The 23,969-nt window shown below is 37.3% G+C and overlaps 1 protein-coding gene across 4 annotated transcripts in view; it reads right to left on the bottom strand.

The window, feature by feature from the left end:
- UBR5 (ubiquitin protein ligase E3 component n-recognin 5) overlaps positions 1–23,969 on the bottom strand; it is a 141,644-nt gene that overhangs the window by 74,429 nt on the left and 43,246 nt on the right. For 3 of the 4 annotated variants that reach the window (XM_059995010.1, XM_059995011.1, XM_059995009.1), the window contains exons 6-13: positions 15,509–15,698; positions 15,157–15,316; positions 14,422–14,571; positions 12,441–12,652; positions 3,056–3,172; positions 2,861–2,971; positions 2,105–2,259; positions 669–786 (exon numbers count right to left, since the gene is read on the bottom strand). In XM_059995010.1, the coding sequence (XP_059850993.1) occupies positions 669–786; positions 2,105–2,259; positions 2,861–2,971; positions 3,056–3,172; positions 12,441–12,652; positions 14,422–14,571; positions 15,157–15,316; positions 15,509–15,698 (1,213 nt within the window). The remainder of the gene's footprint in view (positions 1–668; positions 787–2,104; positions 2,260–2,860; positions 2,972–3,055; positions 3,173–12,440; positions 12,653–14,421; positions 14,572–15,156; positions 15,317–15,508; positions 15,699–23,969) is intronic. The other variant, XM_059995013.1, reaches the window with a different exon arrangement.

Below are 23,969 nucleotides of genomic sequence, written 5' to 3' on the forward strand. Positions count from 1 at the left end.
CACGAGGATTTGACGAAGACTCCTGCCTCATGCTGACAATATTGCCAGAGAGCAGTATCTTTCAAACTGCTTGGTCATAAGAATCATCTGGGATGTTTGTGACACATAAGGAAGCCTGTGTCCTACCACCAACCAACTGAAAGAATAATTCAGGCAAGGGGCTCCAGACTCTACATTTTTAAACTCTACATTTAAGTACCAAATGATTCTTAAAACCAGGCTAATCTGAGATTCCTGTCCCACAGGAAAACCAGCTGACATCAGGGCAGAATCTATGTTACTCAGCTATTGAGTGAAAAGTGATGTGGCACATACATACTACTGGAACCAGGTCCTTCAAATGACATTCATTTATAAAACTGCCTACAGGGGAATTAATTACAGGGGAAGAAATGATTTTGATGAGCAACAATGTCCCTTAGGACAGACTTAATTCTTTTTTTTTTTAATATGTATTTATTTATTTTGCCTGCAGTATGCAGACTTCTTAGTTGAGGTACGCGGACTTCTTAGTTGCAGCGTATGAACTCTTAGTGGCGGGCATGCATGTGGGATCTAGTTCCCCGACCAGGGATCAAATCTGGGGCCCCCTGCATTAGGAGCGTGGAGACTTACCCAAGGAAGACCACCAGAGAAGTCTCAGGACAGACTTAATTCTAACCACTTACCTGGGTACCAACAGTGATGTTCGGCATTGAAGAAATACCAGCACTAGATTTGGGCTTTTTGTTTTTTGCTCTAGCTTTCTCTAACATTTTTTTCCTTTGACTAAAAGGGACTACACCCCTGAAAAGCAAAAATTGGACAAATAAGCGGCGAAGAAGCCCATTAAATAAATCTGAAATTATACACATTATATTTAAGTATTACTTGTATATTCCTTCTCTAATATTTTTGCCTCAGTATAATATTAGCATGTGTAACTTATTAATAATCATAACTTGATCACAGGTTTACAATACATAACTGGGTCCACTTTTATTAAACATTTAGGATTAAAAGTCACAGGAAATTCATCATTTGATATTTACTTCCAAATAATTCTGTTTCATTAGTAAATTCCCCTATACATTACTTCTGCCAATGCAAAGTTGCTGATAATTCCCTAAAACACAACAGAAAATACATTTGAAGCCCCTTTCGAACATTAAAGGAATAATTAAATGAGGCACAGAATATTCATACAATGACATACTTTAATAACCTTTAAAATTATATTTTATGTAGCTGTTAAATGAAAAAAGTATGAAAAACACTCTAAGTTTCTAATTAAATAAAAGCAAAGTACACGTTTATATATAGGAAAAAAAAAAGATTAATAAAATACTCCCAAAATGTTAATAGTAGTTACATTTGGGTTGTAGGATTATAGGTGATTTTTGTTTCTACTTTATACCTTTTAAAAACTTCATAATTATAGTCACTAAGTATGTATTATTTTTATAAGCTTTTCTTTATCTTAAGGGTTTTTTCCAATGTTACTTTGCTCCAAAGTGAAAATTTCCCTCTCTATAAAGCATTAGCTTTTTTTTTTTTAATTGAAGTATAGTTGATTTACAATGATGTGTTAGTTTCTGGTATACACCAAAGTGATTCAGTTATTATATTACATTATATATATATATATATATATATATAAAAAATGTGAAATATATACGAATATTAGATGTATATTCTATATATAGAATATGAAAAAGAATATATATACACATATAAAATATAAATAAAAACAAGTAATCTTTTCAAAAGGATTGTGGTCAAAATATATATATATTCTTTTTCATATTCTATACATAATATTCTTTTTCATATTCTTTACCATTATGGTTTATTACAGGATATTGTATATAGTTCTCTGTGCTATACAGTAGGACCTTGTTGTGTGTCTATTTTCTATAGAGCAGTTTCTATCTGCCAATCCCAGACTCCTAGTTTATCTCTCCCCTACCCCCTTTCCCCTTTGGTAACCATATGTTTGTTTTCTGTGAGTCTAAAGCATTATCTTTCAACTGACCTTCTCTGTTGGTATTCCACTACTCAAAGCACCTATCTGTGTACATAAAAGCATCCACTGATATGAAATACCCCCCTCTGTGATACTCACCACCAATATAAATTGTTCTCTAGCTGTGCGCAGGTATAAAGGGCACAGCAATGTAAAGAAACAATCCGTTCTCCTTGAAGTTCTGAGTAAGTCTGTGCGGTGTGCTCTAATTTAGAAGCCACAGAACTTAAAGTTTCATCTACCCATGTAGCAACCTAAAGATAAAACACCAGAGGATTAAATAAAAACAAGTAATCTTTTCAAAAGGATTGTGGTCAAAACGAGGGTAAGGAATACCTACACTCTGGACTGGAATTCTAAAGGCTAGAAAAAAAAGTAATTCAGAAAAGCTCCTTAATAAGACTAGAAACTAAAATACTTTCTTCACGCAAGTCAATCAAAATACTAGTTATTGAAATAAATGTCTAAAAGCCATCTCTAAGGCATTAATTTAAAGTCCATATCTGCTCCAACAATTTTTAAACGAATTTAGTGACTCTAAAGTCACACTGATAATCTGAGATATAATATCCATACTTCCTCAATCTATATACTGTAGTTCTTCAATATCTCCTCTTTTGCCAGGACTTAGCGTGAATATTTTTCCTTCCCTTAAAGTAGAAAGCTATCTCTGAAAAGGAATTATAATACAGAGATAAACCAGCAATAAAAAGATTATACATTGGATTACTGTACTAAGGCTTGAGACACTTTGTTATTTGCAGATCTAGTTAGATAGAAATGAAAAGATGGAAAAGGGGCAGGGAGAGGAAGAAAATCAAGAATTTAAGAAATGTTTTTCACAGTGTGTCATACCTTGTTATTTTCTGTAGCTACAGTTGCTCTTATGCTATTTGCAGACAGGAGAACTATCTTTTCATTGGTTAGCCCCAAAAATGTTGCTCGTGGATGATGTAAGGAAGGATTCTTTGAAAGCATAAGAAAAGTGATTACCATTTTGTATGCTGATTTGAAGAGCTATTTAAAGGAAGATTTAATATAATGAAATACCTGTGCATTTCTGTAAGGCTCAGATTCACTCCACTTCCACTGATAAAGTTCTCCTTTACTGCTGACAGCCAAAAGCTCAGAATACAGAGCCCCAATACAGATGAATTTTGTTCCATCCTGTAAAGTGGAAATAACACAGTGGTATAAATATAACAACTGCCAAACTTAAAGATTCGGATACATCACATTAATTACTACATCAAATTTCGATTAATTATGTGAACACACAAACCGCTTTAGCAAAGTCTCCAGCACAGCCCGCAATGCCCTCCTTTAAGTGGCCTGGGTGCCCCACCCCCGCCCCCGTGCCTCCGAACTCACTCTCCTCCAGTCATACTGGCCTTTTTCCTGCTCCTGCCAGTATCCCACCATGTCCTTGTCATTCTCTTGCCTTGTTTCTCAGGTGACTCACTCCCTCTCCTCAATCAAGTCTGCTCAAATGAGACCTTCCCTGACTGCACTATCTACAAAATCAGCACTCTAATATTCCATCTCCTGACTCTGCTTTCTTTAGTTCACAGCACTTAACAACTTGACATATTTACTTGACGTATTTACTCATTTATAGTCTACTTCACTCAAATATAAGCTTTGTCTTGTTCACCACTGTATCCCTTGTTCTTAGAACAGTGAACAGAGTAGATGCTCAATAAACGTGTTGAATAAATGAAGAAAAAACAGACTAAGGAGTTGAAGTGGGGAAAGTCGAGTATCAACACAAGATTCCTTCCCTGTAGGCTATTCCAAGCTGCTGAAACAAGTGTCTGTGTTGTTTTTTAAGGTAAAAGTTCATTTAGTTTTAAAGCAATGCACATGCAATGAGTCGGAACGCAATTAAATTATAAAAAGTGCAGACAATAAATTAATAATATAAATGATAAAGTGATAATTTTTTTAACATAAGACCAAAATGACCAGAAATCTCACAGCAAAGCTTGCCAATAACAGATTTTACGTTGTATTTTTGCCACTGCAAAACTTCTCCTGCTCTCTTTGATGTTCTGGCTCCAGAGTATGCTAAACTAATGGCGTCTTTTTAGGTTTCTGTCAAATTCCAATCTTATTTGGTCAGATGGGTTATGGTGCTCAGCTATAGTCTGTGAAGCCTGTCAAGACTTATAATAACAACAGGTTATGCCTCAGAGCTGTATAGAAAGAACACTAATTTTTTTTTTTTTGCAGTTTCATGCTGTTGATTTTTCTTTTTTAAAATGTAAGCCACTAATTGTTTAAGAAAAAATTTTAAACCAAAAGTTGCATATTAATATTACACACAAACCAAAACACAAGTGACTTTTTTTTTTTTTTTGCGGTACGCAGGCCTCTCACTGTCGTGGCCTCTCCCGTTGCGGAGCACAGGCTCCAGACGCGCAGACTCAGCGGTCATGGCTCACAGGCCCAGCCCCTCCGCGGCATGTGGGATCTTCCCGGCCCGGGGCATGAACCTGTGTCCCCTGCATCAGCAGGCGGACTCTCAACCACTGTGCCACCAGGGAAGCCCAACACAAGTGACTTTTAGCACAGTACATACATGCTTACATAAACTCAAATATTTACACATTTAAAACAATTTCCATTTAACATACGAAATTTCTGAAATACATAAAAGCATTAATACTTTCTATAAAACTACAATTAAAACATCAAGTGCTTTCTTGGAGTTTCAAGTTACCTCTTTAAAATAAGATCTTGCTTGCATATATAGTCTTTCTCCAATAATCAGTATGAACTTTTTTTCCCCCCCAAGAGGTTTATTTTCCAGGTACATTATAAGCTCAAGAAAACGGACCCAACAATTATGCAATGTAATTATGTCACAACAACTTAATTGCACATAATGCTTTAAAGTAGGTTTGGATGAAGTTCTCAAACACTTTGGTATATGTTCTTCAGGGACTTCTGTTAGAAACAACAGGAATTTTAAGCCCCTTCAATCCCCATTTTGCTTTAAAATGGACAAGTCTTTGGTTAAAGTTCTATATTTTGGGCATTTATTATTAATTAAAATGGTCCCCAAACCAATAAATGGCACTGATGTATTATTAGTTTACAAGACTTCATTTAACTTGTTTCTGATGCAGTGGGAAGCTATAGATATTCATTTATTATAACATGTCATTGATAGTTTCAATCTTTCACTTATAAGCAGACAAATCAATAGGTTTAGTCAGTATCTCTGTTCATTTTCTGTTATAATCTAAACTATACAGTAACTTCCAGTAACTATAGATACTGAAGAACACTAATTTTAATCTTCTATTTTACCAGTGCCAATCAGCTCTATTTTCAAGTCACATCTATGGAGGGATGGGAAAGAGACCAAACTTGAAATTTTCCAACTTAGCAATTCTACTCTTCCCTTCACCATGGGTATCTGAAAAACACACCGTGTACTTTCTCCAGGGCTGCTGCATCAAATCTTAACATTTCTACCTCACACTTCCTTCTCGACCCCTTGGTTAAAGAGATGATAGAATCAGACCAAGTTGAGTCCAAAACCTGGATCCAACACTTACTAAGTAGGTAACTTCAGATAAGTTATGTAACTTCTCTGAACCCATTTTTCTTCACTTCTAAAATGGGTATAATAATAACACGATGGGGAGGGGGGCGGTAAAAACCAAATAAAGTAACATATATTAAAGCACCTGGCACAAATAAGTGGTCAAATTCAACTCTGGTTACTCTGCTGCCCTGACTTCATCTCCTACTCACCCAAAAGGCTCAAGCTTCCTGAGTATTTCCATCTCCATCCAGACTTACTTAATGAAAAAATACCATTCTCCCCTCCCCCTCCCCTTCTCAGAGAAAGAAGTGTTTCTCTCTACTATCTAAGGACAGCTCACCACACACAGTGGACACAACCCTCTCTCATTACCTCCACAACCGTCCAAACCCGCCTGCCCTTCAGTCTTAGGCCCGGAGAAGTGAACTGTCACCCGGCGTCCGTCTCACCTCACCGGCTCGCACTGACAGCCACGCCTGCTCTTCCAACAGCCTTATCGATGCCCCGTGCATTGAACCAATCCATCTTCTCTCTTCAAACTCTTTGAACCATTGGACCCTGTTCATCACCAGTTCTAGAACCTCTCCTCTCCCTTGTTCATAGGTCACTACTCTCTACTGGTCTTCCTCCTATCTTCATGACTACAGTAATTTTTCCACCTTCCTTGTACCGCCACGTACTCCCTGACCCAGATTCTGTCCTTGTCCGTTTATTCAAATGATGTTCCACCCTCAGCCTAAGTGACTGTATCCACTGGGGCGCCACGCTTTTAAACATGTAAATCTTCTATCTGCAGACTAACCTGCAGATTAACTGCCTGGATGTCTGAAAAGCACCCTACCATCTCCAAAATGAATTCATCGTCTCCTCCAAAGCTACATGTCCCCTGTAGTCCCTGTCTCCATGAATGACATCTACCACCCACCCAGTAACAGGAGGGCAACAAGGGAACCTGGGCCCTCTCTTCAACTCTTCCTCTTCTCTTAACCAGATGGTGACTAGCAAACCAATGCTATACTTTGTCTCAACTTCCTCGAACATTCTTCCCTTCATCCATCCTCCCTGTCATTGCTTTGGTTGAGAGCCTCACAATTCCCTTCTACAACAGTTCTAGCAGTCTCTTAACTGACTCTAGATTTTTACTATTCCTATCTTTCTCCCACTGTGCCAATAGTGCTCGTCTCCCTAAAAATATACAAAACCAAACCCCACCAATCTCATCATGTCATTTCTCTAAGAACTTTGCTGGCAGAACAACATCCTAACTCTTTGGGAAGTCGTCTAGGGCTCTCTGGTCTTCTTCACCCTGCTCTTCTCCTTCTCCCACCACAGAGCAGCAATTCTGAATTTCTCACTGCTCCGCAAACACACCCTGACCTTTCCTGACTCTAGGCCCATACTTGACGTGTTTGGAATGCCTCTGCATCTTGGTTAATGCCTACTTGACCTTAAAAATGCTGCTTAAATGTCATCTCCTCTGTGAAGTCTTTGCCACATCTCTCAGGTGGTGTTAGTCATTCCCCACTCTGAGCCCCTATAAATACCGTATTCACACCTTCAGTCTAGCACTGGTCATACTGTGAACACATTTCATTGTATGTGAATGTCTGTCTTCCCCAATGAGTTGCCTATGGGAAGGTCCATAACGAATTCACCTCTACATTCCCACAGGCCAGCCTGGTGCTTGGCACATAGTAGGAGCACACTGACAACTGAAGGAACAAATTCATCTCAACTCAAACTTTTTGAGTAAAAACTCTGCCAGAGCAGTACAATCCTAAACAATTCATCCCTATAGCCACAGCATGGTGTGTGAGGCACTCTCAGAACTGACTTGCCTATATCCTTCAAGGATGGACCAATGTTCCCCAGCTCATTAGTCCTGAATGAGCTAAGTGAACCCTGAAGGCCCTGAAAATCCATTATGGACAAATGTGGAGAGATGGCAAAACCACCAACCAAAGGAAGATGATGGAAAAATCACCTATTGTCTCTTGCCTGATTTAGATCAGTAGGTGGAGAAATACAAAGCAATCAAATACACACAAAGAAACAGTATTTTAGCTCACACACTTCATAATATCATAGAAGACAAGGCTTTTATCGTTTTGATGAAATACTAATGGCTGCTTCTGAGCAAGTTGGGCCCTGCTTCAATCCAACTGGAAAAGGTGGATATGCACATTTCCGTTAAGATCAGTAGTTTGTAGCTCTATTTTTTTTTAAACAAAACGAATCCTTTAGAAGCTGAATCTAATCAATAAATTTGCAACTGTCTGAACATTAAAGATCAACCAAATGAGGAATCCCTCCCTAAAGACAGATGGAAAATGTCAAAAATATGATAAAAATTACCTTAAAAAGCCAAAGCTTTAAAAGAAAAAGAAAAAGGTCATTCAGCATAGCAACATGAACTCCTATTAATTTCATCTAGTGACTTACATTTTTTAAAAAATTGGTCTTATTATTCCTAAATTTCTCCCTACAAACCTTGGTTTTCTTTTTTTAAATTTTCCTACTATCAGCAAACACTAGTTTTCCCATTAAGTACCAATTCTAACTGCAATGTGCTGTGTATTATGGCTGAAATGGATGCTATACAACTACAGGTTACATGGCACAATTTGTTAACTGTCCTTATTCACACTTCACTTCTCCTTACCTATCTAGGTTTCCATTTTCTCCTTATGCCTGGCTTCTCTTCCTCTTTATGACCTCTTCTCCTTTTGCTCTTACTTTATTATTAAAGTACATTTGTGACACACCTAGCCAACTTTTAACAGATACTTCCTGGAAGCTTCCATATGTCGATTTAAAAAAAAAAGAAGACCTTCCTCACCCAACTTCCACTTCTAGAACCTTGAAGGCGAAGCAGAATGACCAACAAATTTGATCAACTGGTCCCAACAGTGATGGCTGCTTCAAATAATTTAAGGAGCCAAACGTCATGGGACTATTTCCTCTCAACACCATTCAAAGAATCTTGAGAATAACACACAACTCTACAATTCAAAAGGCTGGTGGAGAATAAATTTTCTTATTTTCCCTAAACTATATGAAAATAGATCCAGAACAGTAAGCGATACGACTGTAAATTAACAATACTGACTTGCTGAATCAGTTTCGTTTCTTCATCACCCACCAAACAACTTTTGTCAAATTCTTCTCTGGGAGCTTACTGGAAATAAAGGATGTGTGCATTTTCTAATCTGAAAGGGTTTGTTTTGTTACAGGGCACAAAGCAGAAGTTTTTATGTTCAACTTCAGATTTACTTAGTATGGATTTCCGTGTAAGTTTTCTCGGCCCTTTCCCTTCAGCATTTACTACTTAGCTCTTACCTTTGCATTCTTACTTTTAACAGTCTTTGTTACTATTGTGGCTGCATTTTTTATTCTCTTATCAGTCACTTTAGATTCTTGTTGGAAGTAGGTTGGTATATATATGTATGTATGTGTGTGTATATATATATATATACACACATATATATAGTTACAACGTAAATGTAGACATTCAGCAACACAGAACTAAATTTCTAATCTGAGAAAAGTAAATTCCAAAAATGACTGAGAAGTGAAAATGGAGCCATGTTAGATAACTGCCTAATTGAAAGATTGCACCTTCCCATCAAAGTAACTCTTAGTAATCACTCTGGCCTCCTGTGATTCCCCAAGGCCTCTTATACCTAATTCCATTATGGTACTTAACACCAAAGTATTAACATCATTGTTCTGCCTTCCTACAAAACTCTCACCCTAACACCTGAACAAAAGGCCTAACACACAATATGCATTTAACCAAGGCTACTCAATCACGTGTGCATGTGTGTCCCCATCCACTGATGGATGCTTAGGTTGCTTCCATAGCTTGGCTATTGTAAACAATGCTGCAATAGACATGGGGGTAAATGTATTTCGAGTTAGTGTTTTCATTTTCTTCAGATAAATACCCAGAAGTGGAATTGCTAAATCATACAGTAGCTCTGTTTTTAATTTTTTAAAGACCCTCCCTACTGTTTTCCATAGTGGCTGAACCAATGTACATTCCCACCAACAGTGCACAAGGGTTACCAATTATGCTTTTATACTAGTTTTGACATTTAAATCAAAATAATTTATGGAAATAAAGTTTAAGGTTACCTCAAATATTTTCAATTTAAGATTATACTGTAAAGGCTTAAAGAGAACATTCATTCCACCATTAAGGGAGCTTTATTAGCCTAGAAAATGGTGAAATTTTGAAGAAGTAGCTGTTCCTCTAAACAGGTGGTGGGAAAGTCAAAATTATTCCAGATAATTTAACAGTGGAATTTCTCAGGCACTCTAACAAAAGGAAGAATGAAAAATACCATGGATACTAACCAATCTTACAATTTAGGTCATTTCTGAAATTAAGCTGGGACACCCTCTTCCCACCCCCCCACCCCCCAAAAAAAACAAAAAACAAAAAAAAAAAGGGAGAGAGCAAGAAAGCAAAAGAGACAGAGAGACTACCTCCAAACAGTGCGTGCTGACGCCCTATACCTCCCTGCTCTCTCCACCTACCTCTCCATCTCCTATCAAGTTTGCCCCAAAACCCTTTTCTCCTCCTCAGGGATCACCACCCCCAATTCTGGAGGACTAAGAAGGCCCCACATAGTGCCTGTTTCTTCATGTGGAATGTATCCTATGCCCCTGTATGATCATTTTGCACACTGTTCTAAAAGCAAGGTCTTTTTTCCCTTTAACAACTCTCTGCATTCTCTTTCTGACTGTAGCATTCAGCCTTGCAAAACAATCATCTAGTGGTTTGTTGATAACTGGGATAATGCTTAACAGCTTAATTAGGTTTATGCTGTTTTCTTTCCCTGAACTGAAATTTTTGATGTCTAAATTTCAATCACAAGCTAATAAAAAGTAGTTCTTCAGTGACATTTTAAATTAGGTTTTTCCTTAATAGGAAAAAAAAGGTATAGGTAGGATATACTTTGTTGCACACACTGCTATTTCTCCTTCATTCAATGTCTAAACAAACGAAGGAAATAACACACTAAGTAAGTAAGACCTGTACAGTGTCAAGATTTTACGATGCATTTAGTAACTGTCTCTGAAAACAAGCTATACCCAAAACCATGCCTATCAGTAAAGGCCAACAAAGACCGGCTAACTCTAACAGAGGGTACACTGGCCAGGGAAAAAGCTTGCTAAACTCATACTGTTCAAAACACTTTCAGATGTGTGACAAAGAAGCCTACACTAATATGTATGCAATGGCACTATTAAAACAAGATTAATGAGTCCTCTATTACTTCCTGCCAATATGACATAGACACAGCTCTAGCATGATCAAGGCAAGAGAAACAGGAAACAAAGAACAATGTAGGGGAAAAAAAAGAAATGAAAAAGAAAAAGCCCAATGGTTTAAATCACCTTCTACCATATGAAGTAAAAGTAGAAATTGGAACATTTCTAGTTTTATGGAAATAAGTAAGAGAATGCAATTCAGGGAAAGTCTGTCAGCTGCCAAAGAAAACAGAATAACCTTTTGCTTACAAAGAGGCTGATTGAAATTCATGTTCCTTCTTGCATTCAAGCTTTCCACATGAGCTGAATACAGAGGAAAATAAATGAACTACATCAAGAGTCACAATAACTATGAAATATAAACAAATTCAGAACACTAAATAATATTTTTCCTTTAATATCCCAAATTCAACTTCAAAGAAAGAAAAGAAATCTACATCAGAATCTCCTTATCTGCTAGAGATAACCTTCAAGTTCTTATCTTCTTTTACTTCTACTTTAGAAAAGTTCCTATCCAACTGGCTCTGGAAATAAGAAACAGGCACTCCAAAAAACAGGTGAAAAACCCATGGCTTCCTACAGGAGCCTTTGAAGATAAATTACCAATCACTTAAGACAGTGAAACCTACACACCATCAATAGACTATGTCTATATGGGAAAAGAATCTTAAAAAGAGTGGATATATGTATTTGTATAACAGATTCACTTTGCTGTACACCTGAAACTAACACAATACTGTAAATCAATTACACCCCAATAAAAATAAAAGTAAAATAAAAGAATGTGTCAACTCTGTTTCACTTGTAGCAGTGATGGATTTTTACAGATTCAAATCAACTTAAATCCTGCATGCTTTCTAGAAGCTAGTCATTGTACTACCACTCAGGATGCAGAGCATAATTCCCCCAGTCCATTCCTGTTCAGCCTGCTTTGTCTCCCACAGCTTTTAGAGCAAAGGGCCTGTCAGAATTCACTGCCATCAAACGGGAAAGCTAAAATCAAAGAAACACAGATCCCTAATCTTGCCCTGACATGCATGCTTGTAACAATGACCAGAAACCTGCCCTGCAGAAAATGGGGTACTCTTGACAGTACAAAACAAATTCCTATCAAGAAATATACCATTCGTTACTGGTATAATTACCACCAGAAAAGAAATCTTGAAACAGAATGCTGATATATTATCTGGAACTACCATCCTTATTTCTCTGATTTACTTCATCAAGTAGAAAAAGAAATAGCACCACTGAACACATCTCCTTAAAACGACTCCTGTACTGTCAAATAAAGATGATCTACTTATATTTAAAACAAAACAAAAATATCACTTTATGTCTGCATTTTATTTTTATTTTTTATTTTCTGACCGCGCCATGCAGCATGCAGGATCTTAGTTCCCTGACCACGGATCGAACCCATGACCCCTGCAGTGGAAGCATAGAGTCCTAACCACTGGACGGCCAGGGAATTCCTATCTCTGCATTTTAAATGACAGTACGAAAATCTGAAATAAAACAGAAACCTTTTTGGGGGGGCGGAGGGGAGTGCCAGGAATTCAGTTAAAATGGAAAGGATGGGTGGGGTTTCTTTTCAAATACCTTATCAGGCCACCACTGCAAATCTTCTCCTAGAGACACTGGACTTTGAACAGGTGTATTCTTCTTATCCAAGTTTGGCTCTCCTTCCTTGCTGGTAGAGCCCCTTTCATTATCAAATGAGGCTCCATCAAGCCACCTTCGTTCACGTAAACGTAAAACGGATTCACGTTCACGCAACAGCTCAGAGTCTCTCTCTAAGGGAAGAAGGAGAACTGGTATGCAATTGGGTCACACCAGTGGGATAAAAGTAAGCCACTCTCTAGTAAAGACCCTTCAGGATGCAACTAACAGCAGTTTATCCACTCACAAGAACTTAATGTAAATGTATATCTAATAAGCTTGACATGCAACATTCAAAACATTAACTCTTTCAAGTGAATGTATGAAAATTATAAACTAGTATTTTTAAGCACTATGTAGAGGCAGACTTTTCTGAATTCCAACTATATGCTTTTAGAGCAGAACTGCTTTATTTTAAACTGGATTTTGGATTTTTTAAATGGAGTTTTAAATTTTTGGCTTTCATTAAAAATGTTTACCGTAACTTATTAGAAAATATTCATAAATTAAAATTTTAACACGTTAGATACATAAACAAAAAAGAGTATTTGTTAGAGAGTCTACACATACAGATTAAAAAAAAAAAAACAACCAAATCTTGAAAAGGGTAAAATAAAAATCCATTAACTATAAAACTTCTGATAATCCAAGCCCTTGTTTAGAGTAATTTTACAGGCTGGATTTTTATGGAAAAGTCTTAAAATTTCTGAGAAACTAGACAGAATTTTTCTTTTGAGAATCTTTATAGAAAGATTACTTTACAAAAATGCTTCCCCTGAAACTGGCCTACAAACTTTTTAAAACCAGTTTTTTCCAGCTTGCTCACATATTATTTTTTAAATAGGCAACCAAAATAAACTTTCCAAGACTTGGATAGTAAGGATTAAAAACAATATTAAGTTGAACCATATAAAACTGCCATCCATGCAGATCTAACATGGTCAAGTACCACCAATTTCATATGGTTCAAAGTAAAACAGATGCCCACATAGAATGACCTAAGGAAAAGCAAAAGGGAGAAATTTAGAAGGAGTTTTGTGTTAGATATTGAATATCTTAAATGCAATACTTGATGCATTTTAGGCAGTAAAATATGCACTTATTTTTAAAAAATTTTTAAGCCATTACATAATAGGTTCAGTACACTAAAAGATCATCGTAAGTCTGTTATTTTAAAACTGCTTTCAAGTACTAGGTATTTGCAGTAAGGTCTTAATATAAAACAGCATCCTTTCCAGTTTACTAATGATAAGTAAATAATATATCTGATTCTTGCCTGTTACTTCAATCAAGCAGTTTTACATTCTGGAAAGTAAAAATACTGACTTACAAAAGTTAAAATGCAAGCTAAATCCACATCAACATACACAGAGAAAGGTTTATATTTGTATGATTTCAAAATCTTCTTTCTAAACTCTACTGTGTACTATACCTTTTCAAGATTTCAAACTTCTGAAAATATCATTTTAGTATAATAAGCATTTCTATATATTTACTATTGATCAATCTCATTCTAATAAGTTTTTTCATATTTCACTCTTCCATCTAACCAGGGTTTAAAATGAACAAAATAATCACTTTATTTTAATCAAATAAACTAAAGAGACTTGTTATCTGAATGCTGCATGTCACCGTAAAGCAGAATTCTGCTTTTACTTCAGAATCCATATTCCTAATTAAAAATACAGTTAGGTAAGTTGTAACCCTTTACATATATGCTACTATGTTGATAAGATCATCTCTAAAGTTCTAGTGTGGCTCTTCAAACTCAAAAGTAACTATTTTAATGCCAAAGCATCCAAAAACACTATCAAGTAATGATTTCGTCTACTGTAATATTAAAAGTTCAAATACAATGAATTCTACCACTATCTCTCCATAGAGTCAGCCAACAATCACAAAGAAATAAATGCCAAATTACCTCGAGATGAGCCTAGCCTGGAAAGTGACGAACGACGAAAAGAAGGGTAACCAAAATAGCTAATGTCTTCAGAAAACATGGCATCTGCATCAATAATGACACTTGGGTGGGCAGAATGAATGTCAGCATCAAGAAGAGACATAAGATCCTCTATAAACAGAAACAAACATAAATGAAGCAGATATAGAGAAAAAAATCTGCAGACCATTGAAAAATCCCTGAAAATTAAAACATTAAAATCAGGGACTGACTACTGACATAACCTGAGAAGAAAAGCAGTAACTACCTAGGAAATAAAGTTAACGTTATTAACACAGATTTTAAGGAACATCAATTGCATGATTGTTGCTTGGGCTAACTACTAAATTACCACAAGAAAAAAAGATCACTATTGAAGATTCTTGTGACATCACAGAAAGTCAAAATCTAAATGCAGTTCAGTTATTCCATATTCAGTAATAAGGGCATCAAAATACAACATTCCAGTCATCTGTCAGCCAGTGATAAAGACATGCACATACATCCATGTCTTTATAGGACCAAACACAAGTCCACTGGGCAAAAACATTTTCCCTTAAAGAGAATTTTACCATCAAATCAAACACTACAGTGAGAAATATCTACCACCTTGGAAAGAACAGTCAGCAAATCTATTGCACTTTAAAATTCCATTCCCCAGTCAAAAAAAAATCTCTCCCTTCAGAGATGAGAAAACCATGATGGTGATCAACCAACCTCCAGGCAAATAAGATTCACTGGCTGTATCATCCCCATCATCTCCATCTTCATCATCCCGGCTAAGTAAATTATTTACAGCAAGGTTTACATCAAGATTTGTTCGCTGAAGTTCTCGAATAATGACACTTCTGGATTTGCCTTGTAAAACGACTTGGGCCTGAAATAAAAAATAGAGTACTATGCTAATTATCTTTTTCATAACTTCTTTATTAAAATCAGCTTCCTAGGATCAATACAGAAAACCAGTATTTCACAGTTCATGATATACATCATGACTACAGCCTGCTATATTTAGTTAAACCTCACCCTGTCCTGCTATCTTACGTTAATTGTTCTACAAGATCCATACCTGTGAAATCAGCTCCTCTGGAATCACAGATGCTGGAATAACTGGCTGGGGTTGACTGCCCAAAAGCCCAGATCCTCGATCCCGTCCCGTCCGAATTACTCGAGTCTGTCGGCGAGAATCTCGAGCTCCAGCTGACGACCTACCAGAGGATCCTCCTCCACTTCCACCCACTCCAGAACTCCAACGACTTCTAAATATTGGAGAATTTAAAGAAACAGCATTTTAAACAATCATTCAGAAAGATCGCTTTGGGTCTCATGTTCATTATCTTAGAATATGATAAAGTTATTTTTCTAACTGACATAATATGCTATAGTAGTATTTTGACAGAACAATAGAACTGAACTTTAAAATAACACTGTTCCGGGCTTCCCTGGTGGCGCAGTGGTTGGGGGTCCACCTGCCAATGCAGGGGACACGGGTTCGTGCCCCGGTCCGGGAGGATCCCACATGCCATGGAGCGGCTGGGCCCGTGAGCCATGGCCGCTGAGCCTGCGCGTCCAGAGCCTGTGCTCTGCATCGGGAGAGGCCACAGCAGTGAGAGGCCCGCGTACCGCAAAAAAAAAAAAAAAACAACAACAAAAAAACACTGTTCCAATTTTTTTAAATGCTGAAGTATAAACTCACTTTTTAGAAAGATATATACCACCCTTTTGCATCTTTTAAAACAATTTTTTAAAGAACCACATACCAAGCATTTCTAGTCACAGCTCTAAAGTGAGTTATAGAATGCATCTCACCTTTGCGTGAAAGACCTATGAGACATAACTACTAACAGTCTGCAGCACAAAAAGTAAAATTCAGAGTTTAAAGTTTAAAGACACAACTAAATGGAAGGACACCCGTGCCCAGGGGATGGAAAATTTAATATTGTTAAGATGTCCATACTGCTCAAAGCAATCTACAGATTCATCAAAATCCCTATGAATATCCCAATAGATTTTGTCCCTCAAAGGACATAATCAACAGAGTAAGGAAGCAACCTATAGAATGGAAGAAAATATTTACAAATCGTTTATCTAATGAGAGGTTAGTATCCAGAATATATAAAGAGCTCCAACACTCAACAACAAAAAAAATCAAATAACCTGATTAAAATATGGGAAAGAATGCGAACAGACATTTCTCCAAAGATAATACACAAATGGCCAAGTAAGCATATGAACAGATGGTCAACATCACTAATCATGAGAAATACAAATCAAAACCACAATCACCTATCACCTCACACCCATCAGAATGGCTACCATGAAAAAAAAAAAGAAAATTACAAGTGTTGGCAAGGATGTATAGAAACTGTAACCCTAGTGCACTGTAGGTAGGACTGTAAAATAGTGCAGTGCTATGAAAAACAGTATGAAGTTTCCTAAAAAATTAAAAATAGAACCACTATAAGCAGTTATAATTCTATGTATATATCCAAAAAAATTGAAAACAGAGTCTCGAAGAGATATTTGCATACCCATGTTCATAGCAGCACTATGTGTAAGAGCTGCGTGGTATAACGTTGATTGTTCTCAATTAATGTCTCGATTTGATTGCTATCAACTTCAACTGGTCTACTCAACCGTGGAGCATCATCATCCAGAGAGAAATCTCCAGCAAGGAACTTCGCAGACCACTTCTGACACATTTGATCAGTCACAGTACCTTCCCCATACACTGCACAATTTTTTTTGGCGTTTCAGTTGTGTTTTTACCTTTCTTGAAATAATAAAGCATAATATGCCGCAAGTGTTGTTTTTCTTCCATCTTCAATATTAAAATGGCTACACAAAAATTCACCAATTTTGGTAAGTTTTTTTACATGCACGCTATGACAGCTGTCACAATACAATCTAACAAAATTGTTTCAAATGAAGTTAAAGACAACTAAGCGCCACTAGAGCCATCTTATGGGAAAACCGAACAAACCTTTTGGCCAACCCAATACAACACAGATGAACCTTGAAGATATTATGCTAAGTGAAATACGCCAATCACAAGAAGACAAATACTATATGATTATAAATATAAAAGGTACCTAACGTAGTCAAATTCATAGAAACCGAAAGTAGAATGGTGGCTGTCAGATGGTGGGGAGAGGGGTAAAGGGAGTTGTTTATTGGATATAAAGTTTCAGTTTTACAAGATGAAAAAGTTATAATAGAGATTTCTTTCACAACAATATAAATATACTTAATACTACTGAGATGTGCAGTTATAACCGAAAAGATAGTAAATTTTATGTTATGTGTTTTTAAACATGATTTTAAAAATATAGTCATGTGTTATCAAAGAAAGCAGTACTCTCAAAAACAGACAAGTTTTCTTTTCAACTTATATGCTTTGTGACAATTACGCAACAGAAAATAATATAGGATCAATGAAACATACAAACAGATATTCAAAACAAACATTAAATCAGCACTTCTACTTCATGGTTTCCTGTAAGTTGTTAAAATTAAGTCAGGTGGAACCACTCTTTTGGAAGCTTTTAACAGTCAAAAGCTACATATATTATTTCAACTTGAAAACAGGAGGAACCATACTAAAGAGTCTTAAAAAGATATAATTAGGGTAACTATATGTCCCAGTTTGCCTGAGATAATGCCAGAGTAAGCCTACTGTCTGAGCCTATTATTAATTTCACTCCAAAAAGCCCCTGTTCAGACATTATATGGCCAAAATAAATATAAGTAATGACTCAATATTTCTACCGAAAAATGCATATGATTTTCCCCCTAAGCAAATAATACTGGAAACCTGATCAGGTATACTATCCAAGTACACAGCTATTCCTGGCAGACCTTACAGGTATCACAAACTCAAATCTCCACGAGAGGTAGATAGGTTACTAATTTCTAAGTAAAGTCAAGACGACAGGGAAGAGTGGAGAATACCTGCGTATCCAGAACATTCAAATTCTTGCCTTTAAGCCAATTTGCAATCTCTGCTATACAAACCCTCACCTGAGGTTAGTTGAAAGACAAAGGTCAAAATATCTCTGGCTTGCCCATTCATTAACCTGACCGTTACCATGGAGAATACCACGTTTTCCCACTTGCACCCGCAGTGCAGGATTTCTTCTATCAGAATCCAAACAATCTACCAGCCGACCAGCCTCAACTGCTCCTGAACATTCCTCTAACCAGCTTGCTATCCAGAGAAAGAGCAATGTGTTAGACTAAGTATACATTAATAGAGGTTTATTAGTGGTCACAAAAGACAGTACTGGAATCCCCTTTTTATCTATAATTACAGTGAGTTATATAATTTTCAATACTAAACTCAAAAATAATGGAAAAGGGCTTCCCTGGTGGCGCAGTGGTTGAGAGTCCGCCTGCCGATGCAGGGGACACGGGTTCGTGCCCCGGTCCGGGAAGATCCCACATGCCGCAGAGCGGCTGGGCCCGTGAGCCATGGCCGCTGAGCCTGCGCGTCCAGAGCCTGTGCTCCGCAACGGGAGAGGCCACAACAGTGAGAGGCCCGCGTACCGCAAAAAAAAATAATAATAATGGAAAAACCAGTTTCTTCTATCCATACTTTGCTCATCAAATTAATCCTACAATTTGACCCCATCATATAATACTCAAGGTACACAAAGTGACTCCAGTCAACTGAGAAAATCACACTGAGTATGGAATTAATCCACAGCTTGCAACCTTAAAGCCCATGGGTCAAGTCTGGTCCATATACTTGATTGGCTGGTTAAAAAAAATGTACAGCATCAAAAACAAGAAAAGTCCGAGGGCTTCCTTGGTGGCGCAGTGGTTGAGAGTCCGCCTGCCGATGCAGGGGACACAGGTTCGTGCCCCGGTCTGGGAAGATCCCACATGCCGCAGAGCGGCTGGGCCCGTGAGCCATGGCCGCTGAGCCTGCGCGTCCGGAGCCTGTGCTCCACAACGGGAGAGGCCACAACAGTGAGAGGCCCGCGTACCTAAATAAATAAATAAATAAATAAATAAAATAAAAATGGGGTGTCCACTTACTTTGTCGAAGCCCTACAACCTACTATCTTACCACCTTTTTAGACTGGGGCCAGCTTCAGCTGTTTACAATTACAATGGCCTGCTTGGCTTTTTCCTTTCAAATCCTGTACTATCAGCTCAAATTAAACTCCGAAGGAAATACGGTAGCTCAAACCAATGAAAAACAGCTTATACCTATCATCCATTATAGCCAGTGATAACAAACAACGGAATAAAGAGACTTTTGATACTAATATTTCCATTTTAAACATCCTATTAAACATAAACTCTTTTTTAAAAAGTATTTATTTATCTATTTTTGGCTATGTTGGGTCTTCGTTGCTGCACGCGGGCTTTTTCTAGTTGCAGCGAGCGGGGGGGGGGGGGGTGGCTACTCTTCATTGTGGTGCGTAGGCTTCTCATTGCGGTGGCTTCTCTTGTTGCGGAGCATGGGCTCCAGGTGCGTGGGCTTCAGTAGTTGTGGCACTGAATCATTAAATCACTCACTTCAGTAGTCCGGCTTAGTTGCTACACGGCATGTGGGATCGTCCCAGACCAGGGATCGAACCCGTGTCCCCTGCACTGGTAGGCGGATTCTTAACCACTGCGCCATCAGGGAAGTCCAACACAAACTGTCTTTTTTCTCCAAATAAAGTTGGTGTTCTTGCCCTTAACTTGGTCTGAAATAAGTTTAACAAAAATATCCAGGACATTTTTAAAATATCTCCCAGGATAAATTTCAGTAATTATGAATGGGGAAAAGACAGCAGCTAGAAATACTTAGCACGTAAACCTGCCAATTTAGTGAAAACACCAAAGGGAAAAATATTCAAAGTCCCAGGAATTTTGACTGCTATGTATTCCTAAGAATGATTAGTTATAATAAATGATCAATTCTCAATTATCCATGCTGATGGAAAAGAAAAACAGTACCAGTCATCCCAAAATCTTTCAAATGCATCTCTCAGAGACCACTTGCTCCCTAATTCACAACACTTCTCTGAACCCAAAGGGAGCAAGCCAGGACTCCAAAGGTAAGGGGTTGGAGACCAAGGTCTGTGGGGACAGTCTCTTTCACATATGACTGTATTTGGTAAATTTGCAGATAAAAATCCCCTCTGGGGACTCAAGATCTGTCTGTTCTAGATTCTCTATTACATATAGTAAATTGCAAGCTTCTTTAAAAGTTTATTGTAATCAATACAAATGGGGGGAAAAAACTATACAACTCAAGAAAAAAAATTTTTTATGAAGGATAGTATTTTTGACTCTAAAGTTTCTTAATTTACAGAATAACGGATCACAATTTCACTATCAACAAACTGAGAAAAATTTCAGAGAGGCCAAGAGAAACAATCAGCCTTTAATAAGTGTTTACATTTTGTGGACATCTGCAAGACCAAATAAAGGTAAACATATGGCTTAGCCAGTGGGACACTGTGACATTTTTCAAAAGTGCAATTCAGAAACCCAATGCTAAAGAAAGCTTACACAGAGTCCACTGTAGGGGGGAGGGGGAGGGGGAGGGAGACAGAAATACATGAGTCAAACAGGAGTGCAAGCCAGGGTGAGTAAGGGGGACTCAAATTTTAATGATTCTCTCCACATTTTAAAGTCTTAAAATTAGCCCCAACCTTCTTTGGAGTAGGTCTACTGAGGCTTTATTCAAGCTCAAATGTACTACTTTATTATTATATTTGTTACATATGTTATTAGCAAAGTCATAAAATTCCACTACTCTCAGTCATTCTGTCATGCAGTGTATTATAATTGGCTGTATCCAAGTTTTATTTATAAAGAGAAGAGGATTTAAATCTAGGACAATTTGAGCGACATAAACAGCAATGGATTATAAACCATAAAATAAAACAAATATACGAGACCATAATGATATAAATAACTCAATAGAAACAGACATAAGTGGGCAAGGAGGGAAAGTTCTTCTTTACAGTCAAATTTCAGTTAATGAGTACAAAAGAAATAATGAAAAAAGTTTTTAAAAATCACTACTTGGGGAGTTCCCTGGTGGTCCAGCAGTTAGGATTCGGTGCTTTCACTGCCATGGCCTGGGTTCAATCCCTGGTCAGGGAACTGAGATCCCACAAGCCACGCAGCATGGCCAAAAACAAAACAAAAAAATCACTACTTGGCCAACACCACAGTAACAACTAAAGCAAAAAATCACCAATGGATGGTAAAATTAATGAGCAAAAGTATGATGGAAAATAGGATATTTACATAGTCATGAAGTATCTCTCCACAAAATACATACGAATTACAAAGGGGAAAACAGTAACTTTACAGTTGAGAAGTCTGGCAAACACCACCTTAACTAAGTGATCAGAGGTATAACCATCACCAGTGATGAGACATATCAGTACCATGTGCCTCCTGATACGATGCACTGAGAAGGGCACATCATCACTTCTGTGGTATTCCTGCCAGAAATGCATCACCTGCAATACCAATCAAAATCCCAGCAAGTTTTTTTGTGGGTATCAACAAACTGATTCTAAAATTTATAGGGAGAGGCAAAAGACCTAGAATAGCCAACACAATACTGAAGAAGAACAAAGTTCTTTTGACTAACTGACACTACCCAACTTCAAGACTTACTGTAAAGCGACAGTAATCAAGACAGCGTGCTATTGGAGAAAAAAAAATGGACAAATAGATCAGCGGAATAGTAAAAAGAGTCCAGAAATAGACCCCCATAGAGGCAACTGATCTTTGACAAAGAAGCAAAGGCAATACAAAGAAGCAAAGACGGCTGATTCAACAAATGGTGCTGGAACAACTGGACATCCACATGGAAAAAAGACACAGACCTTCACAAAAATTAACTGAAAACTGATCACCGACCTAAATGTAAAATGCAAAACTATGAAACTCCTAGAAGATAACAGAAGAAAATCTGGACGACCTTGGGTTTGGCAATGACTTTTTAGATATGATACCAAAGGCACAATGAAAGAAATAACTGATAAGCTGGACTTCATTAAAATGAAAAACTTTGGCTCTGTAAAAGACACTGTCAAGATAATGAAAAGAAAAGCCACAGACTGGGAGAAAATATCTGCGGGAGACACATCTGATAAAGAAGGCTTATCCAAAATATACAAACAACCTGATGGAAAAATGGGCCAAAGACCTTAAAAGACACCTCACCAGAAAAGATCAACAGCTGGTAAATAAGCATATAAAAAGATACTTCACATCATATGTCATCAGGCAAATGCAAATTTAAAAAACAAGATACCACTACACACCTATTAGAATGACCAAAATCCAGAACAATGACACCACCAAAGGGTGGTAAGGATATGGGGCAACAACAACTCTCACTCATTTCTGGTGGGAATGCAAAACGGTACAGCCACTTTAGAAAACAGTTCAGCAGTTTCTTACAAAACTAAACATATTGTTACCATATGATCCAGCAATCATGTTCCTTGGTATTTAACCCAAAGGAGCTGATAACTTACGTCCACACAAAAACCAGGACACAGCTTTATTCATAATGCCAAAACTTGGAAGCAACCAAGATGTCTTTCAGCAGGTGAATGTGTAAATAAACTGTGGTACATCTACACAATGAAATATTATTCAGCACTAAAAAGAAATGAGTTATTAAGCCATGAAAAGACACGGAGGAACCTTAAATGCATACTATTGTACTAAGTGAAGGAAGTCAAGCTGGAAAGGCTACATACTGTATGAATCCAACTATATGACATTCTGGAAAAGACAAAACTAAGAAGATGGTAAAAAGATCAATGGATTTTTAGGACAGTGAAACTACTTGATATGATACTGTAATGGAAGATGCATGTCATTATAAACTTATCCAAACCCACAGAACATACAACACCTAGAGTGAACTCTAATGTAAACTATGGACTGTGGGTGATGATGTGTCAATGTAGGTTCATCAATTGTAACAAATGGACCACTCGGGGTGGGGGGGCGGGGGTACTGATAACAAGGGAGGCTGTACATGTGTGGGGACAGGGAGCATATGTAAAACCCCTGAACCACCTTCTCATTTTTGCTGTGAACCTGAAAACTGCTCTTAAAAAATAAAGACTTTAAAAAAATGCATCACCTGGGTTTAATTGTGAGGAAATAATAGACAAATTCAAACATTACACAAAATAACCAGTCAGTTTTCAAACTCATCAGGGTCTAGAAAGATAAAGATTGAGAAACTGTCCCAGACTGGAGGAAACTACAGAAGCATGACAATAAATGCAATATGGGATCCTGGATTGAATCCTGGAGCAGAGAAATGGTACGCATGGGACAGGCAGTGAAATCTTTATAAACTCTGTAGATTAAGCACTGATAAGTGTTAATTTCCTGGTTTTGATAACTGGACTATGGTTATGTAAAATGTTAAGATTTGGGGAAGTTGGGTGACATTTTGCAACTTTTTAAAGTCAGATTATTTCAAAATGAAATGTTAAATTTAAAAATAAATAAAGAATACAGGATTAGGAACAAATGCCACT

The sequence above is a fragment of the Delphinus delphis genome, chromosome 17 (genome assembly GCF_949987515.2).
Source record: "Delphinus delphis chromosome 17, mDelDel1.2, whole genome shotgun sequence".
NCBI classification, from domain to species: Eukaryota; Metazoa; Chordata; class Mammalia; order Artiodactyla; family Delphinidae; genus Delphinus; species Delphinus delphis.